Source organism: Acyrthosiphon pisum, chromosome A2 (genome assembly GCF_005508785.2).
Source record: "Acyrthosiphon pisum isolate AL4f chromosome A2, pea_aphid_22Mar2018_4r6ur, whole genome shotgun sequence".
NCBI lineage: Eukaryota > Metazoa > Arthropoda > Insecta > Hemiptera > Aphididae > Acyrthosiphon > Acyrthosiphon pisum.
Genome location: NC_042495.1, coordinates 77,495,960 through 77,511,044, shown reverse-complemented (window position 1 = coordinate 77,511,044; position 15,085 = coordinate 77,495,960). Strand labels below are relative to the sequence as shown.

Below are 15,085 nucleotides of genomic sequence, written 5' to 3'. Positions count from 1 at the left end.
GAAGATGCTAAGATAAACATTCAGTCAAAATTTCATGTATCTACGGTCATTTTTTTTAAAGTTACACCAAAAACCAAATTCAATTTTGCGTAAAAATTCCCGTTTTTCCTTAATTTTTCTTTTGTTTTTCCCGGCGCTTTTGAAAACTACTGGGAAATTTAAATTTTGACCTCCCCAATGCACCAACGATATTCACTTTCTGATCGAACAAGATACTGAAGTTGAAAATCGTAGCATTATTTCGACTACTTATCGTGTACACACAAAAAAAATTTAAAAAAAAACACACATCATTGTAAAATCAATACATTCATCGTTCCACTCAGAATCTAAAATGTTCATATTATTGAGATATTTTACCTAAAAAATAGATGCACTTTGATCGTTAAAAATCCAATGAAGTCAATCTAAATAAGGTCTATATATAGTAGCAGCCATGGACTACGTGGCTGTCCAAAAACATACCTCCATTTTTTGTGTATTTTTTTCCAAGTTAAACATTACATCGTCTTAATACCTATATAAAAACTAAAAAAAACCTTTTATATGTATTTTAGTCTTACAATGAATTATTCAATATATTTTTAAGCAATAGCTTGACGAGCTAAGACTGACACATATTCCATCTATGTCATCAAAACAAAGTAATACATATTATTTATGTTGTATAGGCATCCGCCATAAATTAATTATTTTTCTGCAACAATTTAACTTAACTAATGGGATTCTTAACATAAATCAGCTCTGATGAGTGATGACGTAAGAGCTATACCTTTGCCATGGCATAATAACCCATTATGTATGTACTCTTTAATGCCTAGATTGTTTTAGACTATTAAAAAAAAATGATAACAGTCTGATTACAAAAATATAAAATAACAAGTGTGTAATTAATTTTTAATAAATTAGTTATGTATATTTTTATACAATTACAGTAGAAAAAAATAAATAACAAGCTGAAACTAGACTTTCAAGTGTTTTAAAATGTACTTACAGACTAGGGAAATTCTTTGAACTTTGTACAATAAAAACTTGACGTACCCGTTCCTTTAACATTTTTTTAAATTGTAATGTTTAAAAATTGATCTCAACAATCAACAGAAAGAAAAAATAATAAAATAAATACAAATTGTTGTGATAAATAAAAAAATAAAAATAATGCATAGCATACACAACTAAAAAAAAATACTGTTTGTGAACTAACATAACTTAAAGATAAGAATCGACCCGTTGAAAATGCACTTTTCTTATGGTATAAAATGAAATTTTGTGTTTTAGTTTTCATCTTAATATAACAAACTGGTAACATTTTTTTCTTCTTCCTTTTTGTATTTTTATATAAAAGTATATTATGTTAATGATGGTGAATAACAGACTTTTAATCATAATTAATATAAAAAAAAGTTAATAATAAAAATAATAATGTAACAAGAGATTATCTATGCATGGACCCGTTTAGAGGTTGTAAATACGAGCCGTTGTATGCCGAAGTGGGGTATACACTATTCTGATGGTGTGGATCTTGTGTATGCGTCGTGTACTGTAGTTGTCCTGCTGTCTGGTTCATATAACTCGCAGCAGATGGCGGCGGAGTGGATTGCGACGCTACCCTGTAACCGTTAAAAGGAGGTGGCGCACCATACTGCATTGTCATAAGACCAACGTTTGGTGTCGCCGAAGAAGCACGTGTTTGATGTCCATACTGCCGTGACTGATTGGTCTGACCTGCCTGTTGGTACAATTTATGATACGCAACCGCAGACTGTTGAAGCAAGTGTGCGGCGGCTGCAGACGCAGCAGGAGGTGGTGGAGTCATATTGGCAGGGGAAGAGGCTGGTGATGATGCAGGTGAAGATATATGCCTGCGGTGGTGATCCAATCCATTTGTCATTTGTTGAAGTTTGGAAAGGTTGCACGATGCCATCTGTGCAGCTGCAGCAACTGCGTGTTGGTTAGAATGTGACAAGTAAAAATCAGCAGACGAACATGAGCCTGCTTGTTGACCCATTCGGTGCTGGATCACGGAATGATGATAGGGACTAGAGGGTGATGGCTGTGGCATCATGTATGTAGCTGTTTGATGGTGATGGTGATATGATTGTGTGTGGCTAGGTATTGGTGATGGGGTGGGTTGTTGAGTAGACGGTGCAACAGGCGCCTGGTTCTGTTGAGCCAATCTCCTTTGTTCGCTTTTTTTATTTCGAGATTTTGTCTGATGAACAGGAGGCGGCACCTGAGCAGGTACAGGTGGAGTGTGATGATACTGAGATGGATGAGCTAAATGATGATGGAGCGATAAGTGCATCATAGATTGGTCAGTGTAAGGTGATTGTTGCATAACAGATGAATACAAAAGACTGTTGTCCATAGTCTTGGGCAAGTTCATTACTTCTTTGTCTTTGGGTAAGTTCATGTTAACAGCATCAGTTTTTTTGTCTGCGTACATGTCCTTGGTTTTAGAGATGTCTGGATGGCCCATAGCTATAGAACTATTAATCTTTTGATAGTTCAGAAACCCCATAGTAGGCAAGTATTCATGTAATCGTGATTTATCTACTTGTGGCACTTCAGTGGGCAAACGATATGGCACAGTTTTTGGCGAAGGTGTAGTTCTTTTAGACTGCTTCTCATGTTTGACATTGTCGTATTTAGGCACAACTATTGTGTGGTCAGCAACAATTGGAGAATAATTTTTTTCAGAAACTTTAGGTTTTGATTGTTCGACGACCTTAAACACTTCTTGTGAACTATTGATGGGTGTTGGGTTAACTTGCAAGTTTTTTATATACTCAACAGAATCTTCTTTATTGTACATTTGCTTGTTGATATCTGACTGGTGCATGTCCAACTTTCCATATTCATTCAATAAAGCCTCGCCATATTGTTTTGAATTTGGAAGTACTACAGTGCCTGATTTAATGTATTCATTTGACAAAGGTTCATCACCAAACTGTTTGACATTTGACAACAATGATGAATCTGACGATGGTTTACAATAATCATTTGTAACCATCGAACAACCACTGTACTGTTTATCAGTGATAGAAGACATTGGAGGCTGTACAGTAACATCTGTTTTGGGAAAATTATTGCATGCTGCTGGATTATTAAACATTCTTATATCAGTCTCCACAGAGTCAGATTTAAATTTACTAGACAAAACAACTTGGTCATTGTATTGCTTTGTTTCAGTTTGAATAAGATTTGTCTTGTCATAATTATTTGGCACATTTTCATTTTGCTTTATATCCAGAGGCAAAATATTATTAGAAGGTTGTATTTTAGAGTTTTCTAATATTACATTATCCACAATAGATTCTTGAGACTTCTCTAAGTTGCATGTAAATTCTACAGCATTGTTAGAAGATTCTTTCTCAGATTCTGATAGTTTTCTTTTAGGAACATCATTACACATATCGACTACATTATAAGACTCTCTGTCATTAGGACGTTTTAGAATGTCATTGTTAGTTAATATTTCAACAACATTAACCTTACTATCTAATTTATTTTGGCGTTGTTCAAGTTCTTTCTCTTGAGAATTTGCAATATTGTCACCATTGGTCTTAGAACAAATTATATTTTCAACAGTTATCTCGTCAGCCTTGAAATCTGTGTTCTTTTTTGAACATTCAGCTATGACATTCTTTGATTTTTCAACCAATACATCTATTTGTTCTATATTATCATCTATTGGAGTTTCTTCTTCAAACTTTGTATATTTATCCTCTTTTTCTTCAATTATGTTTTCTGGACTCTGATCGTTGTTCTTGTGTAAGTTTTCTTTTTCTCCTTCATCATATTTTTCAGATATTTCTTTGTTTTCCTGTTTTTCCTCTACATTTTTACTGGTAAGATCATCAATATTATCCAGTTCATCACCATTGTCCAGTTCATCACCATTGTCCAGTTTATCACCATTGTCCAGTTCATCACCATTGTCTGGCTCATCACTATTGTCCAGTTCATCAGTGTTCTCATTCTTCGCCTAATGATAAAAATAATAAACCGTTAAATTTAAATACATCTGTATAACATGAATATATATAAAAAATATTCTATAGCACTACAATGCACTTACAGGCTGTAATTCTATATTTTCATCAATGGGTTCAATTTCAAGTGACTCTGGTTCAATCTTTCGAACTTTCTTGACTTTAGGTTCGGTGTTGTCATTCTGGGTTTTGGATCTTTGTCTTTTACGTGATCTACCTCGAGGCAATTTTCTTTTCTTCTTTTGAGGAACAACAGTAACTTTAGTATCTGGATTTTCACGCTTAAGGAAATTTGTGATTGAACTGAAATTAATTATTCATTATTATAATACACATCAAAAAGCATTAATACATAAAAAAAACATATATAAAATTACAATTTTTTATACCTTTGTTTGGTTTTAGCTAAAGATTTAGGAATTGATATTTCTACTTTGACATCTTCAATGCTCTCCTCCTTAGATTTTTCTATCATTTTATCTTTTTTAGTAGATTTGTCAGCATATTTACATTTTGCCTCAGACTTTTCATCAGTTGAATGGTCTTCATTGATTTTTTCTTCAACTTTTTATGTTGATTATTCGTCCGTTTTTATGTTTTTTCACAGTTGGCTCTTCTTCAACTAGATTTACTGTGGTTTCAATAGATTGAATAGAATTAGGTTTCTTTTCTGCACCATATAAACACCTACGCTTATTCTTATCCATTTTCCTACGTCTCTTTATCATTGGCAATCTTCTTGTAATGCGCTTCTTTTTAATTGGACTTTTGATAATTTCAATTTTTATTGGAAGAGGTTCTTCAAAATCTTGGTTATCCTAAGAAAAAAGTATAATAGTTAAAAATCACAATATTTTAAATAAATGTTAGTTTTTTTTTTTCTTGTCAGGAAAAACTAACTTTGTCATCTGGCGAAACTAATAAATTGGATGCTGGCATTAGAGGAGTCCATCTTAAACATTCTGGTTCAATAGGAATTTGTTTAGATGAATTTTTCCTGTTTAAATGAGCATCTACGACGTTCCAGTCGATACAAATAGTCAATTTTTCACAGATTTCAACGACCATGTTGAGAGATTGTAAAGTGTATGTAATATCATGTCTCATTAAACCTGAATTAAAGTTGTTATTATTGTTAAAATTATCTTGTAAAATTCAGATTTAAGTTTCAAATTATTAATTTTTATAATTACCAGTTTTACTGCTAATATCATTAATACAGATAGAGTTACTGTCTCTGTGTTTGTCTAAATATTCTAATATAACAGCTTTCCAATATGCATGATATGATACTTGACCCAAATCGGAAAGAGGTTTCTCTGGTGTTCCTGGTTGCCCTTCAATTTTTGATAGAAGATAACCTGAAAATATGAATTTTACATGATGTGGTAAAACAACTAGGTGCATATAGTATTAACTTACTAAATTCAATAAGGAATCGTCCAAACCCTTGTCTTTGATACTGAGGCATAGTTAAGATACAAGATACATTATACTTTTGCTGACAATGTTTTTCTTTTGAAAAGTAACCAACCAAATGACAGCCCTTAACATTTTAAATAAAACATAACAATAGTAGACAACTAAAGCAATACAATATAGAATGTAATTAAACAGGAACACTTACAAAACTGTCATTTTTTGTCAGAACATAAAATAAGAAAGGCTCAACATCATAGTACAAAGTTTTATGATCCAAAAATAATTTTGCTAATAGACATAATGTTTGGCAATAAATTTTATTGGCGTTCCCATCAACCTGGGTGAAATAATAAAAATAAATGTTTAGTGTACCTCTTATGAAACGTTAAATAAAATTAATTTACTTCAAAAACACTCAGATTTCCACGCCGATATATTTCAGTAGCTGGGGGGTGTCTCCAGTTACAGTTGTGCATATGTCTTTCCAAAACCGATTTACTCTTAGTGTATTTCAAACAAAACTCACAAAGGAACAATTTTGGAAGTCTAGCATACTCTTGTGGAAAAGGAGATGAAAACCATGTCTCCACTTCATATTTACCAAATTGAATTGCAGCAGGACATCTTACTGGATGATTAGAACTAATGAACTCTGGAGCTTGAATTGTACTCTAAAAGGCAAATTATCAATTAAAAATATGAAACACATTAAAATAAGATATTAAAATTTTACATTCATTGCTCGTGTTCTTGTCTCCTTATAGATCTCGACATCTTCATGTAAAACGCCAGATGGTAAGTCTGATGCAACAAGGCGGCTCATATTTTCCAATACTGAAAATTGTATTTAATATTTATTATTAAGACTGGTTAGTAAGCCAAAAAAGTTAACTGCAGCATTACACTAATAAAAATTGTTAAAGAGCATAGCAGAACACATATTAACTGTTTAAAAATACAGTGTAACCTGTTAATTTTGCATAATATGCTTATTTACTAGTTCTTTGAGAAATTCTCTATTTCTCTAAGAATTTCCAGCATAATACATTTTTAACTGGTCCCATGGAGATTGTCTTCGAAGAGTTTAACTGTATTAAGTAATAAAATAGAATGAAAACATTTTAACTTATATAATAGTTAATTTAAATTATCAGAATTGTTTATAATATTAAATTGAGCTTAGTCTTTATATACGTAAGCCATTGCATTAATTATTGCATAAAATAAAATTTAAATTGAATTAATTAACATAGTTAATTTATTTAAGGCTGTCTGATATGCTCTTAACAAATAAATGCAATATTGTGGTATAATATATTACTTGGTATCTACATACTACGCTCGCTTGATTGACTCAAAAGAACAGAAATAAAAACCTACAGCATGCAATGGATTAAAATTTATATAAGCCCTTATGAAATATGGTAGTATTTTATGCAGCTGGCGAATACTAGCAGGATTTTGTAAGGAACTTGCTTACCGGAACGGGTGACTGGACGTATCGTCGGCACGGACAGATGGTCACGGAAGGCGGAAGGAGAAATGTCTAAGGATTTATCATTATTAAGCATTTTATCACCCTCTATTCCTGCTACTTCTCTGGTTTCCATCAGTTTAGATGATACAGCTGACTTAACCAAAAAACTAGGAGATTGTTGTTTGTCTGGTATTTTAAGCTTTTTATCAGCAGAGGTGACTTTTGGGTCAGATTTGTTGGATAATTTTGGATCTTTTTCATTTCGAGGTCGAGTACGAGATTGTAATGGTGTTGAATAGAAATGACTTAAGCCATCAAATAAACCTTTCAGTTGAATAAACCCAGCAATAGGTTTATCTTTTTTACTATTACAGACTTCGGGTTTTATAGGTTCAATGGGAGCTTTGGCAGCCAAAGCCGCAAACCCCCATGGTTTATCTGAATTCTCTATCAATAATTGTTTGAACAGAGAAATAGGTGAATCTGAACTATCTGATTTGGAATGTGAAAGTGGAAAAATTTTAGGCTGTGAACAATTCACTTTAGCAATTAGTTTTGGTGCTCTTAATAATACTTTAGGGGTTACTTTAGATTGATCATCATTTATTTTATCAATTTTTTTTATGTCACTAAGATCATTCAACTTATCACTTATTTTTAAATGATGTTCATTCTTTTTAGAGGATTGAACAGACTCAGATGTTGAATTACAACTTTTAGAGGACACATTTGAAGGACTTTTGTTAAAATCGGCATTCCTTGCGGCGAGACATTTTGGGAGAGGAAATATGGGCCGACTTGGACGCACAGAAAGAGAACAAGCATGCGCACTGCTGCTACTACTGCTGCTAGAGCTGTTACTACTATCACTAGAGCTACTGGTCGTGCTACTTGAGCTGCTGCTGCGACTCCGGCTGCTCGAGCTTGAACTCGAGCTGCTAGAGCTGTCACTGCTGCTAGAGCTAAGGCGCTTGTTTAAGGGGGCATTGACTTTCGGCACACCAGATCCTCTCCCGTTCACACCTCGCGCATTAAACGCAGCACTTTGCCTAAAGAATTTTGCTTTCTCCTTGGAGATAGCAGTGTCCCGCCGCACACTGCCACTAATCGGAACGGGAGAGGGGGGAGCCGAGGAGTCAGGAGAGGAGACATTACCGTCTTCCGTGACATCACGTTGATTCATTGAACTTGAAGTGGATGGTGTTCCGAGCTTGAGATCTTGCATCTTTAAGTGTTGACTTCGACCACGACTAGACCTAAAAGTTTAACATCAACAATTTTAAAAGAGAAAAACCATTGGATTTTATAAATTAAAATCATTAGTATGATATTATTTTTGATTTAAATGTTTTCATAAATTTATTAAATTATTATATTTGCAAATTTTTACGATTTTAAAAACTATGAATTATTATCATACTATAATAATAGTATTCAACTATTTTAGATTCTGAGCGGAGAATATATTGGCTGGAAGACACTTTTTATAGTTAAACAAACGACCTAATCTTGAATATTTCAAAAAGTTTTAGGCAGCAAATTTCTTCTAGTATGTACTTTGTATTTATGATATAAAAGACAGGAATATTTAATACCCAAAAACAACTTAATTTTTTTCTAAAAATATAAATATTGGCATTGTCAATTTTACTGTTTTTAAGTATTTGATTTTAAAATTGTACAAAAATTCATCAAAATTCTAAAAGAAGGTTCATTGTTTTTCATTGTATACAATGACTTATTATTGAATTCAAATTGTATTCACCCATTGCAGTGACCTACCCTGTGTCAAGGAGAACACTCGACAACTACTAACCATCTGACAAAGCAACATCCTCTTTTTTTTTTTTTTTTAAATAATTGAACTAATTAATAAAATTACTTTAGGTTGAACTGGAAATCAGAATGATTCATAAGTAAAACATACAATATACAAATATATTTTTATATTATAGATGTAGATCATCGTTTTTTTTTATATAAAATTACACAAATTGAACTGTATAAAAAAAAATACATACACTAAGTATATGAGGTGTAATAATTTTAAGAAAAACAGCACAAAAATAAAAACCATATTTGTTTCAAAAACAATCAAATCTGAAGTACCTAAATATTTTAACTAACAGTATATTTCATTATTAACATACCTTTGGTTTTTAAGACTTGACTTTTTCCTACCCCTACGCTCTTCAAATGGTTCTACCTCCATAGAAATGGTGGTATCGTGATGATCTAAGCAAAATGAACATCGCCATGCCGATTTTGGTTTATCCACAACCGGAGGTTGTAGACATTGCATATGATAACCTCGATCGCATGTATCACAGTTTAATAAAAACATCTATGTATAAAACAAAATTAATACCTACAATTTTTATTTTGTATTTAGATTGTACTTACATGTTCAGTCACTGAACACGATGGTATTGCTGAGCATGTTCTACAGTCCTGACAAAACCACCGAGAACCACGAGCTAAGAGAGTAGTCAAAGGACCACTACATTTAATAGCTAAACAAGAAGGATGCAATGAAACACCGCAACCACCTCTGCATTGTTTTAACGATTCCGCTTCACCGCATTGGTTTCTTGCCGATGTACCTAAACAATCAGCACAGATATTCCTGGAAGCCTGTTAAAATTACCATAAATTAATAAATACCGAAAGAAATAATATTTAACCTTTATTACTTTATTTAACTCTTTATCACTGGCTTCATTGTCTGTCAGTGAACTAGTATCACAAACTGATATCTTTTTTCTTTTTCTCCCCGCTCTACGGGGGGTAGTTTCAATTTCATTTGAATCTACTTTAAGCAATCGTGCTTTTCTTCCAGAACTATATTTTAAGACTGGTGTTCCAATCAATGATGTTGTGGAATCTGGACTAACAGGTAACCTATATAATTTTCCATCCAACACCAATAAACCCTTATCAACTGCTTTGGTCAATGTTGACTTAAGTAATGAAGTCAAGTCACATCCTTCATTTTTGAGTTCTATAGAATAGGCATGTTGAATGTAACGATCAATGTTTTTATAAGATGAACCCTCCTCATCTAATTGGCCAACTACTTTCACCACAATCTTAGTTAAATCAGTATCAGCATTAATAACCAGTTTACGATTAGCAGTGCCACCAGGGTTCATATAAGTATTTTGGCCTTTGTTGAAAACTTTCAACACAGCACCACTTTCCACACATCGTTCAACTTGTGTTTCAATGTCTCCTACAGGGTAACGGTGATGCTGACGAATTGCATTTACAATACGTTCTAAGGATGGCCGCTGCTTTTGGCCACGAATTTTATTAACTGCGTCCAAAACCCATGTCTGCCATTGGGAGAAACTTACACTGGTGTTCTCCTTTTCCTTCATTTTTCCTAAAAAAAATGGAAGAATGTAATTATGATATTGAACAAGAAGCTTCAAAAGCAAATCAATAACCAATAATTTATTACCAAAGGTAAATATTGGCTATTAAAACATAATTAATTATGCCGTCAATCAGGTTAACAAATGAAAAAAAAAATTCTTATATAATAATAAAATTAAATCATATCAATAATTATCTAATAATTTTAGTAAAAATTACTTCTAGAGTTTAATACTTAAATGAAAAAAATTAAATACTTTATAATAAAAAAATATGATATTTATAATTTAATTGATAAATCTAATTTTTTTCAAGGAACAATTTATGAATTCTAAATAAAAAATGTATATTTGTCTTCAATCTTTTGAGGTTATGTATAGGTATAACCTTTGAGGTTAATGAGTGTTAGATCATAGGCTTCATTTGAAAGTTAATTGAACTACATAGGTATTACAATTATTATGAATTTTGATGGATAGGTACCAACTTATAAAATACTATACCAATCGGAAAACAAAAGGAAATACCTAGTCAGTCATTAATATTATGTGACAAGGGCCTTATGTAATAATTTATTTAATTGTGTCATTTGGAATAGAAACGAATGCCACCAGTAAGGATTTAAAATGACTTGTTCAAGACTACAGTATAAAATGGTCGAATCGCTTACCAATAAAATAATGAACATAACATTACGTTGGAAAAATAATAACAATTGAAAATAGATTGAAATAATATTAATATCTACCTATTAGGTATCGTTGTGAGATGGTAAGTAAGAAAGTTTATCGACACCTGGTAATAACTATAGGTACGTATGTATAGGTCAACAACCGAATGCTATGTAAATTGTCATTTTTCTGGGACTACACCTACCTATAATAGTTAAACGACGGTTACGGTTTTAGTGCTAGGGAAAAGTAGAAATCGCGGATAACTTAGAAAATAAAAAAATACAACTCACAAGCAAAACGTTTCGACGACGGGCAAATGTCCATTACGAAAGCGTCCGACGAAACTATCTAAAATTAATCGGAAAAGTTACGTATAATAATAGGTATATTTTTATATAATATCGTGTATTTGTCGTGTGTACGGTTGTGTATGAAACAGACGAAAAGAGAGCGATGCAGTGAGAGAGACCGACACCACGACGGCGTATCACAAAGAAATCGTATTATTATTATTATTATTATTATTAAAATATGTACAGGCTGCTATCACGGTCGCGAAATGATAATCGCATTTGTTTTGATGGGGAGGGGAGGGCTGGAGAAACGGGGGGATATTATCGACGCGGGAGAATATTATATCATAGGTGAATCAAAATATTATATTTTATTTCTGGTCTTAGATCGCACAGATATAATTTAAAAACCAAGATAACGATAATGTTCTATTCATCGCCGTTGACCGTAAAGACCGAAACGGAATAGAAAAACCACCGCGACGAATTATGACGACAATGACGGTCGAGTGACGCGAGGTGGCAGTCCGTCAAGTCGGGGGGATACGGCTGCGGCCATTTTGGCGACTATCACGGGTGTGGAGGGGGGGGAGGGGGGGAACAAAACAAAACACCCTTTCCCCCCGCCGCGACGACCCAGACGAGGACCGCTCCCTCCAAATATTTGACCCACATAGTGCACACTGTACATGAGTATTATTAATTATTATTATTAATAAATTCGCGGATATGCGCACAGACGGCCTACGATCGTAGCAGGCTGTCCGAAGGTAAGCTACTGAGTTAGTAAGACTTTACGCGGCGGGAGAGCGGAGTTTCGTGGAAAAAAACGAAGACGAAAAATTAAATACGGCCACAGCACAACACTGAACACTCACCTCCTTGTTATTCGACGACCGGCACCGCAACTGCGCAATAACGATAATCGGTCTGGTCTGCAACAACACCGCCGACCGTCCGCGTAGTTGTAGTTGCAGCGGCTTTATTGCACATAATATTAAATGATATTACTATTATTATTATTGTCGCTCAACTCGCACGCACGCGCCAACACTCGTTGGTAGTTCGAACACACACGTTCGGCGGCGGCGACGAACCGGAAAGTCCGTTCACAATCGTCGCGGCTTCCTTCGTCGTCGTCGTCGACGTCCACCGCGGACAAACGGCGACGGCGGCGGCGTGCGACGCACTATCAACCGACTGAAAAAGACGCAAAGGTATACTTAACTACGCGAGCGCCCAAATACCGTTACGCGATGCAGCCCCAACGATTTTTCGCGCGCGATCGACATAGGCCGGACAATGGAATATCGAAACGAAGACTTATTGTAGGTTTAGCTGCGTTTTCGTATTCACCGCACACGTTGTAGTTTGTAAAATAATAATAATATCATTTCATCGTTAGGAATGCTCAGTTTCCAGACCGTAATACTCGTTTGTTGTTTGTAGGACACCTGGACACGCGAGAGAGGATATGCGCACGCTCGCTCGCTGTTACTGACGCGGCGGCTCAACGGGGTACGCGCAGTACGGCCGTACGGGGTCTTTCGCCGTCTCTGTTCGAACGCTGGCGGCGGCGGCGGATACGAGTGTAGTGTATGACGCTATATAGTGGCGCGCAGCCGCGTTTCGCCGAAGATGGCCGTTGTGGTCGTCGACTATTCCGGACACGGTTATAGTGGTTACGCGCCGAACGCGTCAGGTTGACCAACGTTATCGCGACCGGCCGGCCCTGGCGTTGTCGCGTTATATTGTTCTATGATGATACGAACTACGAAGTGACGAACAACTTGCTTATGTTCAAATTAAATTACTATGACGTTGATATTTCAAACGTTTAACATACGCTATATAATTTCATTATTTTCTAATAAGCGGTCGAATTGATTTGCTGCGGGAAGCAAAACAAATGACACTTTATCAAGTTCTTTGTTGTAGTAACGTGTGATAACGTCGCACACTGCGGCTGTTCCCGCGTAAAATATTTTATTGTTTAGAATGCCGCGAACTCGTGCCGCGCCGCCAAACTACAACTAATACTGAAGTACACCTCAAACAGTTATAACTTGTAACTACGAATTAAAATAATATACTAATATTTTAATTCGTGCTTTTAACTAATAAGCCTGTTGTTACATATTATAATATAGACAATAAATAATAATCCATATATATCTGTGGACTGTGATTGTTGTTATTGTTGTTGCAATATTATTGTCCGTTGTTATCAACTATCCTCCCCACTATTTGTAGCGTTTGTAGTTTGTACAATAATGACATGTCGTACGCATGGACCATATTATCATGGTCGTGCGGAGGAGGCAAAAAAATATGGCAAAACGTAATTTATAGAATATCATTAAACGAAAAATAATTCAAAACAAAATTATTTGAAAATTAAAAATCCATTTATTTAAAAGTAAGGTTTATTGGTTTCGTGGATAAAAATGAATAAATGAATGAAAATATATCAAAATTTAAGTATAAATATGTTAAAATTGAATTGAAAAATACATTAAAGTTACATAAGAAGTCATATAATATCATAAAAAATGTTAATTACTTATTTAAATCACATATTAAAATATAATTTAATTTAATTTAATACAAAGTCCCGATAAAAATGAATAAATGAATGAAAATATATCTGTACAACTGCAGTATAAGAATAAGTATTTTGGTAAATTTTCCAGTAAACTTTTTTTTCTATTATTTATTACTTATTATGGTAGATGACAAATATATGTACAAGCATTTTATTCATTACACTTACACACTAAAATACAATGCACAACTTACAATAGAACTGTACTAGTACCTACAAGAATAATATTTTTTTTCGGGACGTTTTTCCTAGTGTGGGACTTTTTCCGATTACCCTACTCTGTAGTCTATACTACTCAGTAATCAGTAGCGTGTTTACGAGGGGGATCCAAGGGGTCTGACCCCCCACCATTGACTCGTGTTTCATACATGTTAAATGTTGTGTTTTTACATGATTATGAAAAACACATTTTATTATACGATACGGAAGCTTCAGTTATCAAAATTTTCAATTAATATCGTGATTTTGTTTATCAGTTTGGTACCGAAAAAGGTTGAAAATACCGAGTTCATTTTTTAATTCAAATATTTTGTAGTTTTGTACATTGCCAGTATCCGTAGGCGTGCGCAGACATTTTTCGCAGGGTATCATAACCCTGGGTATGCCGGTATTTTTAAACATATTTAGCTCAATACAAAAAATAACTCCCCAAAAACTCTTAATACGTTCAAATAATTTGCCATATAATTCGAAAAGAAAAAAATTAGCATGCATTTTATTTAGCTAATTTATTGGTTTTAGATATTTTAATTTGAAAAGTATGTACCAGTGGTGAATTCTCCAGGCATGCTCAGCATGCACCGCATGCTTAACAATAAAAACGTAATTAATAAAAATACAAAAATAATTTTGTCATCAATAATTTATGTACTGTGATTTCATTCCAATAAAGTAACAGTATACAAACCTACAGACATTTGATCATATTATAATAATATAATAATGAAAACAATTGATAATCTAATAAATCGAAATTCTTTTTTTCGAAGTTGTAGGTAGTATGAAAATAAGCAATAACCGCAGGTGCTTGAATGTTCTGGTGGCAAAACCCGCAATTTTCATGAAAATGGTGGATTTTGATTTCAATTATATTATCATGAGTTAGCAATCTGTTTTATTATTTCTAGGCAGCGGCGTAGATACAATTTTTTTCTGGGGGGGGGGGGGGATTTTTATTATGTTTCAACTGGTATTAGTTATAAATAGTTGCAATAGTTTTATATTAGAATGTTATAATAATT

General features: G+C 33.9%; 2 protein-coding genes across 4 annotated transcripts; both read right to left on the bottom strand.

The window, feature by feature from the left end:
• Positions 1–987: 987 nt before the first annotated feature.
• LOC103310548 lies at positions 988–4,520 on the bottom strand. 2 transcript variants are annotated; one of them, XM_016807940.2, is made up of 4 exons: positions 4,385–4,520; positions 4,082–4,298; positions 3,937–3,988; positions 988–3,900 (listed from the first exon to the last, which is right to left on the bottom strand). In XM_016807940.2, the coding sequence occupies exons 1-4, from the start codon at positions 4,468–4,470 to the stop codon at positions 1,436–1,438; spliced, it is 2,820 nt and encodes a 939-aa protein (XP_016663429.1). In that variant the 5' UTR covers positions 4,471–4,520; the 3' UTR covers positions 988–1,435. The 2 variants fall into 2 exon arrangements, with proteins under 2 accessions (XP_016663429.1, XP_008187415.1); XM_008189193.3 differs by having other exon boundaries at positions 988–3,988.
• On the bottom strand, positions 4,484–13,021 carry LOC100165638 (histone acetyltransferase KAT6B). Of its 2 annotated transcripts, XM_008189195.3 has the most exons (13): positions 12,118–13,021; positions 11,237–11,294; positions 9,588–10,279; positions 9,298–9,528; positions 9,045–9,238; positions 6,898–8,150; positions 6,151–6,251; positions 5,822–6,088; positions 5,623–5,754; positions 5,418–5,541; positions 5,189–5,356; positions 4,896–5,107; positions 4,484–4,813 (listed from the first exon to the last, which is right to left on the bottom strand). In XM_008189195.3, exons 3-13 carry the CDS (start codon positions 10,272–10,274, stop codon positions 4,556–4,558), a joined length of 3,627 nt encoding a protein of 1,208 aa, XP_008187417.1. In that variant the 5' UTR covers positions 10,275–10,279; positions 11,237–11,294; positions 12,118–13,021; the 3' UTR covers positions 4,484–4,555. The 2 variants fall into 2 exon arrangements, with proteins under 2 accessions (XP_008187417.1, XP_008187416.1); XM_008189194.3 differs by lacking the exon at positions 11,237–11,294.
• Positions 13,022–15,085: the final 2,064 nt, after the last annotated feature.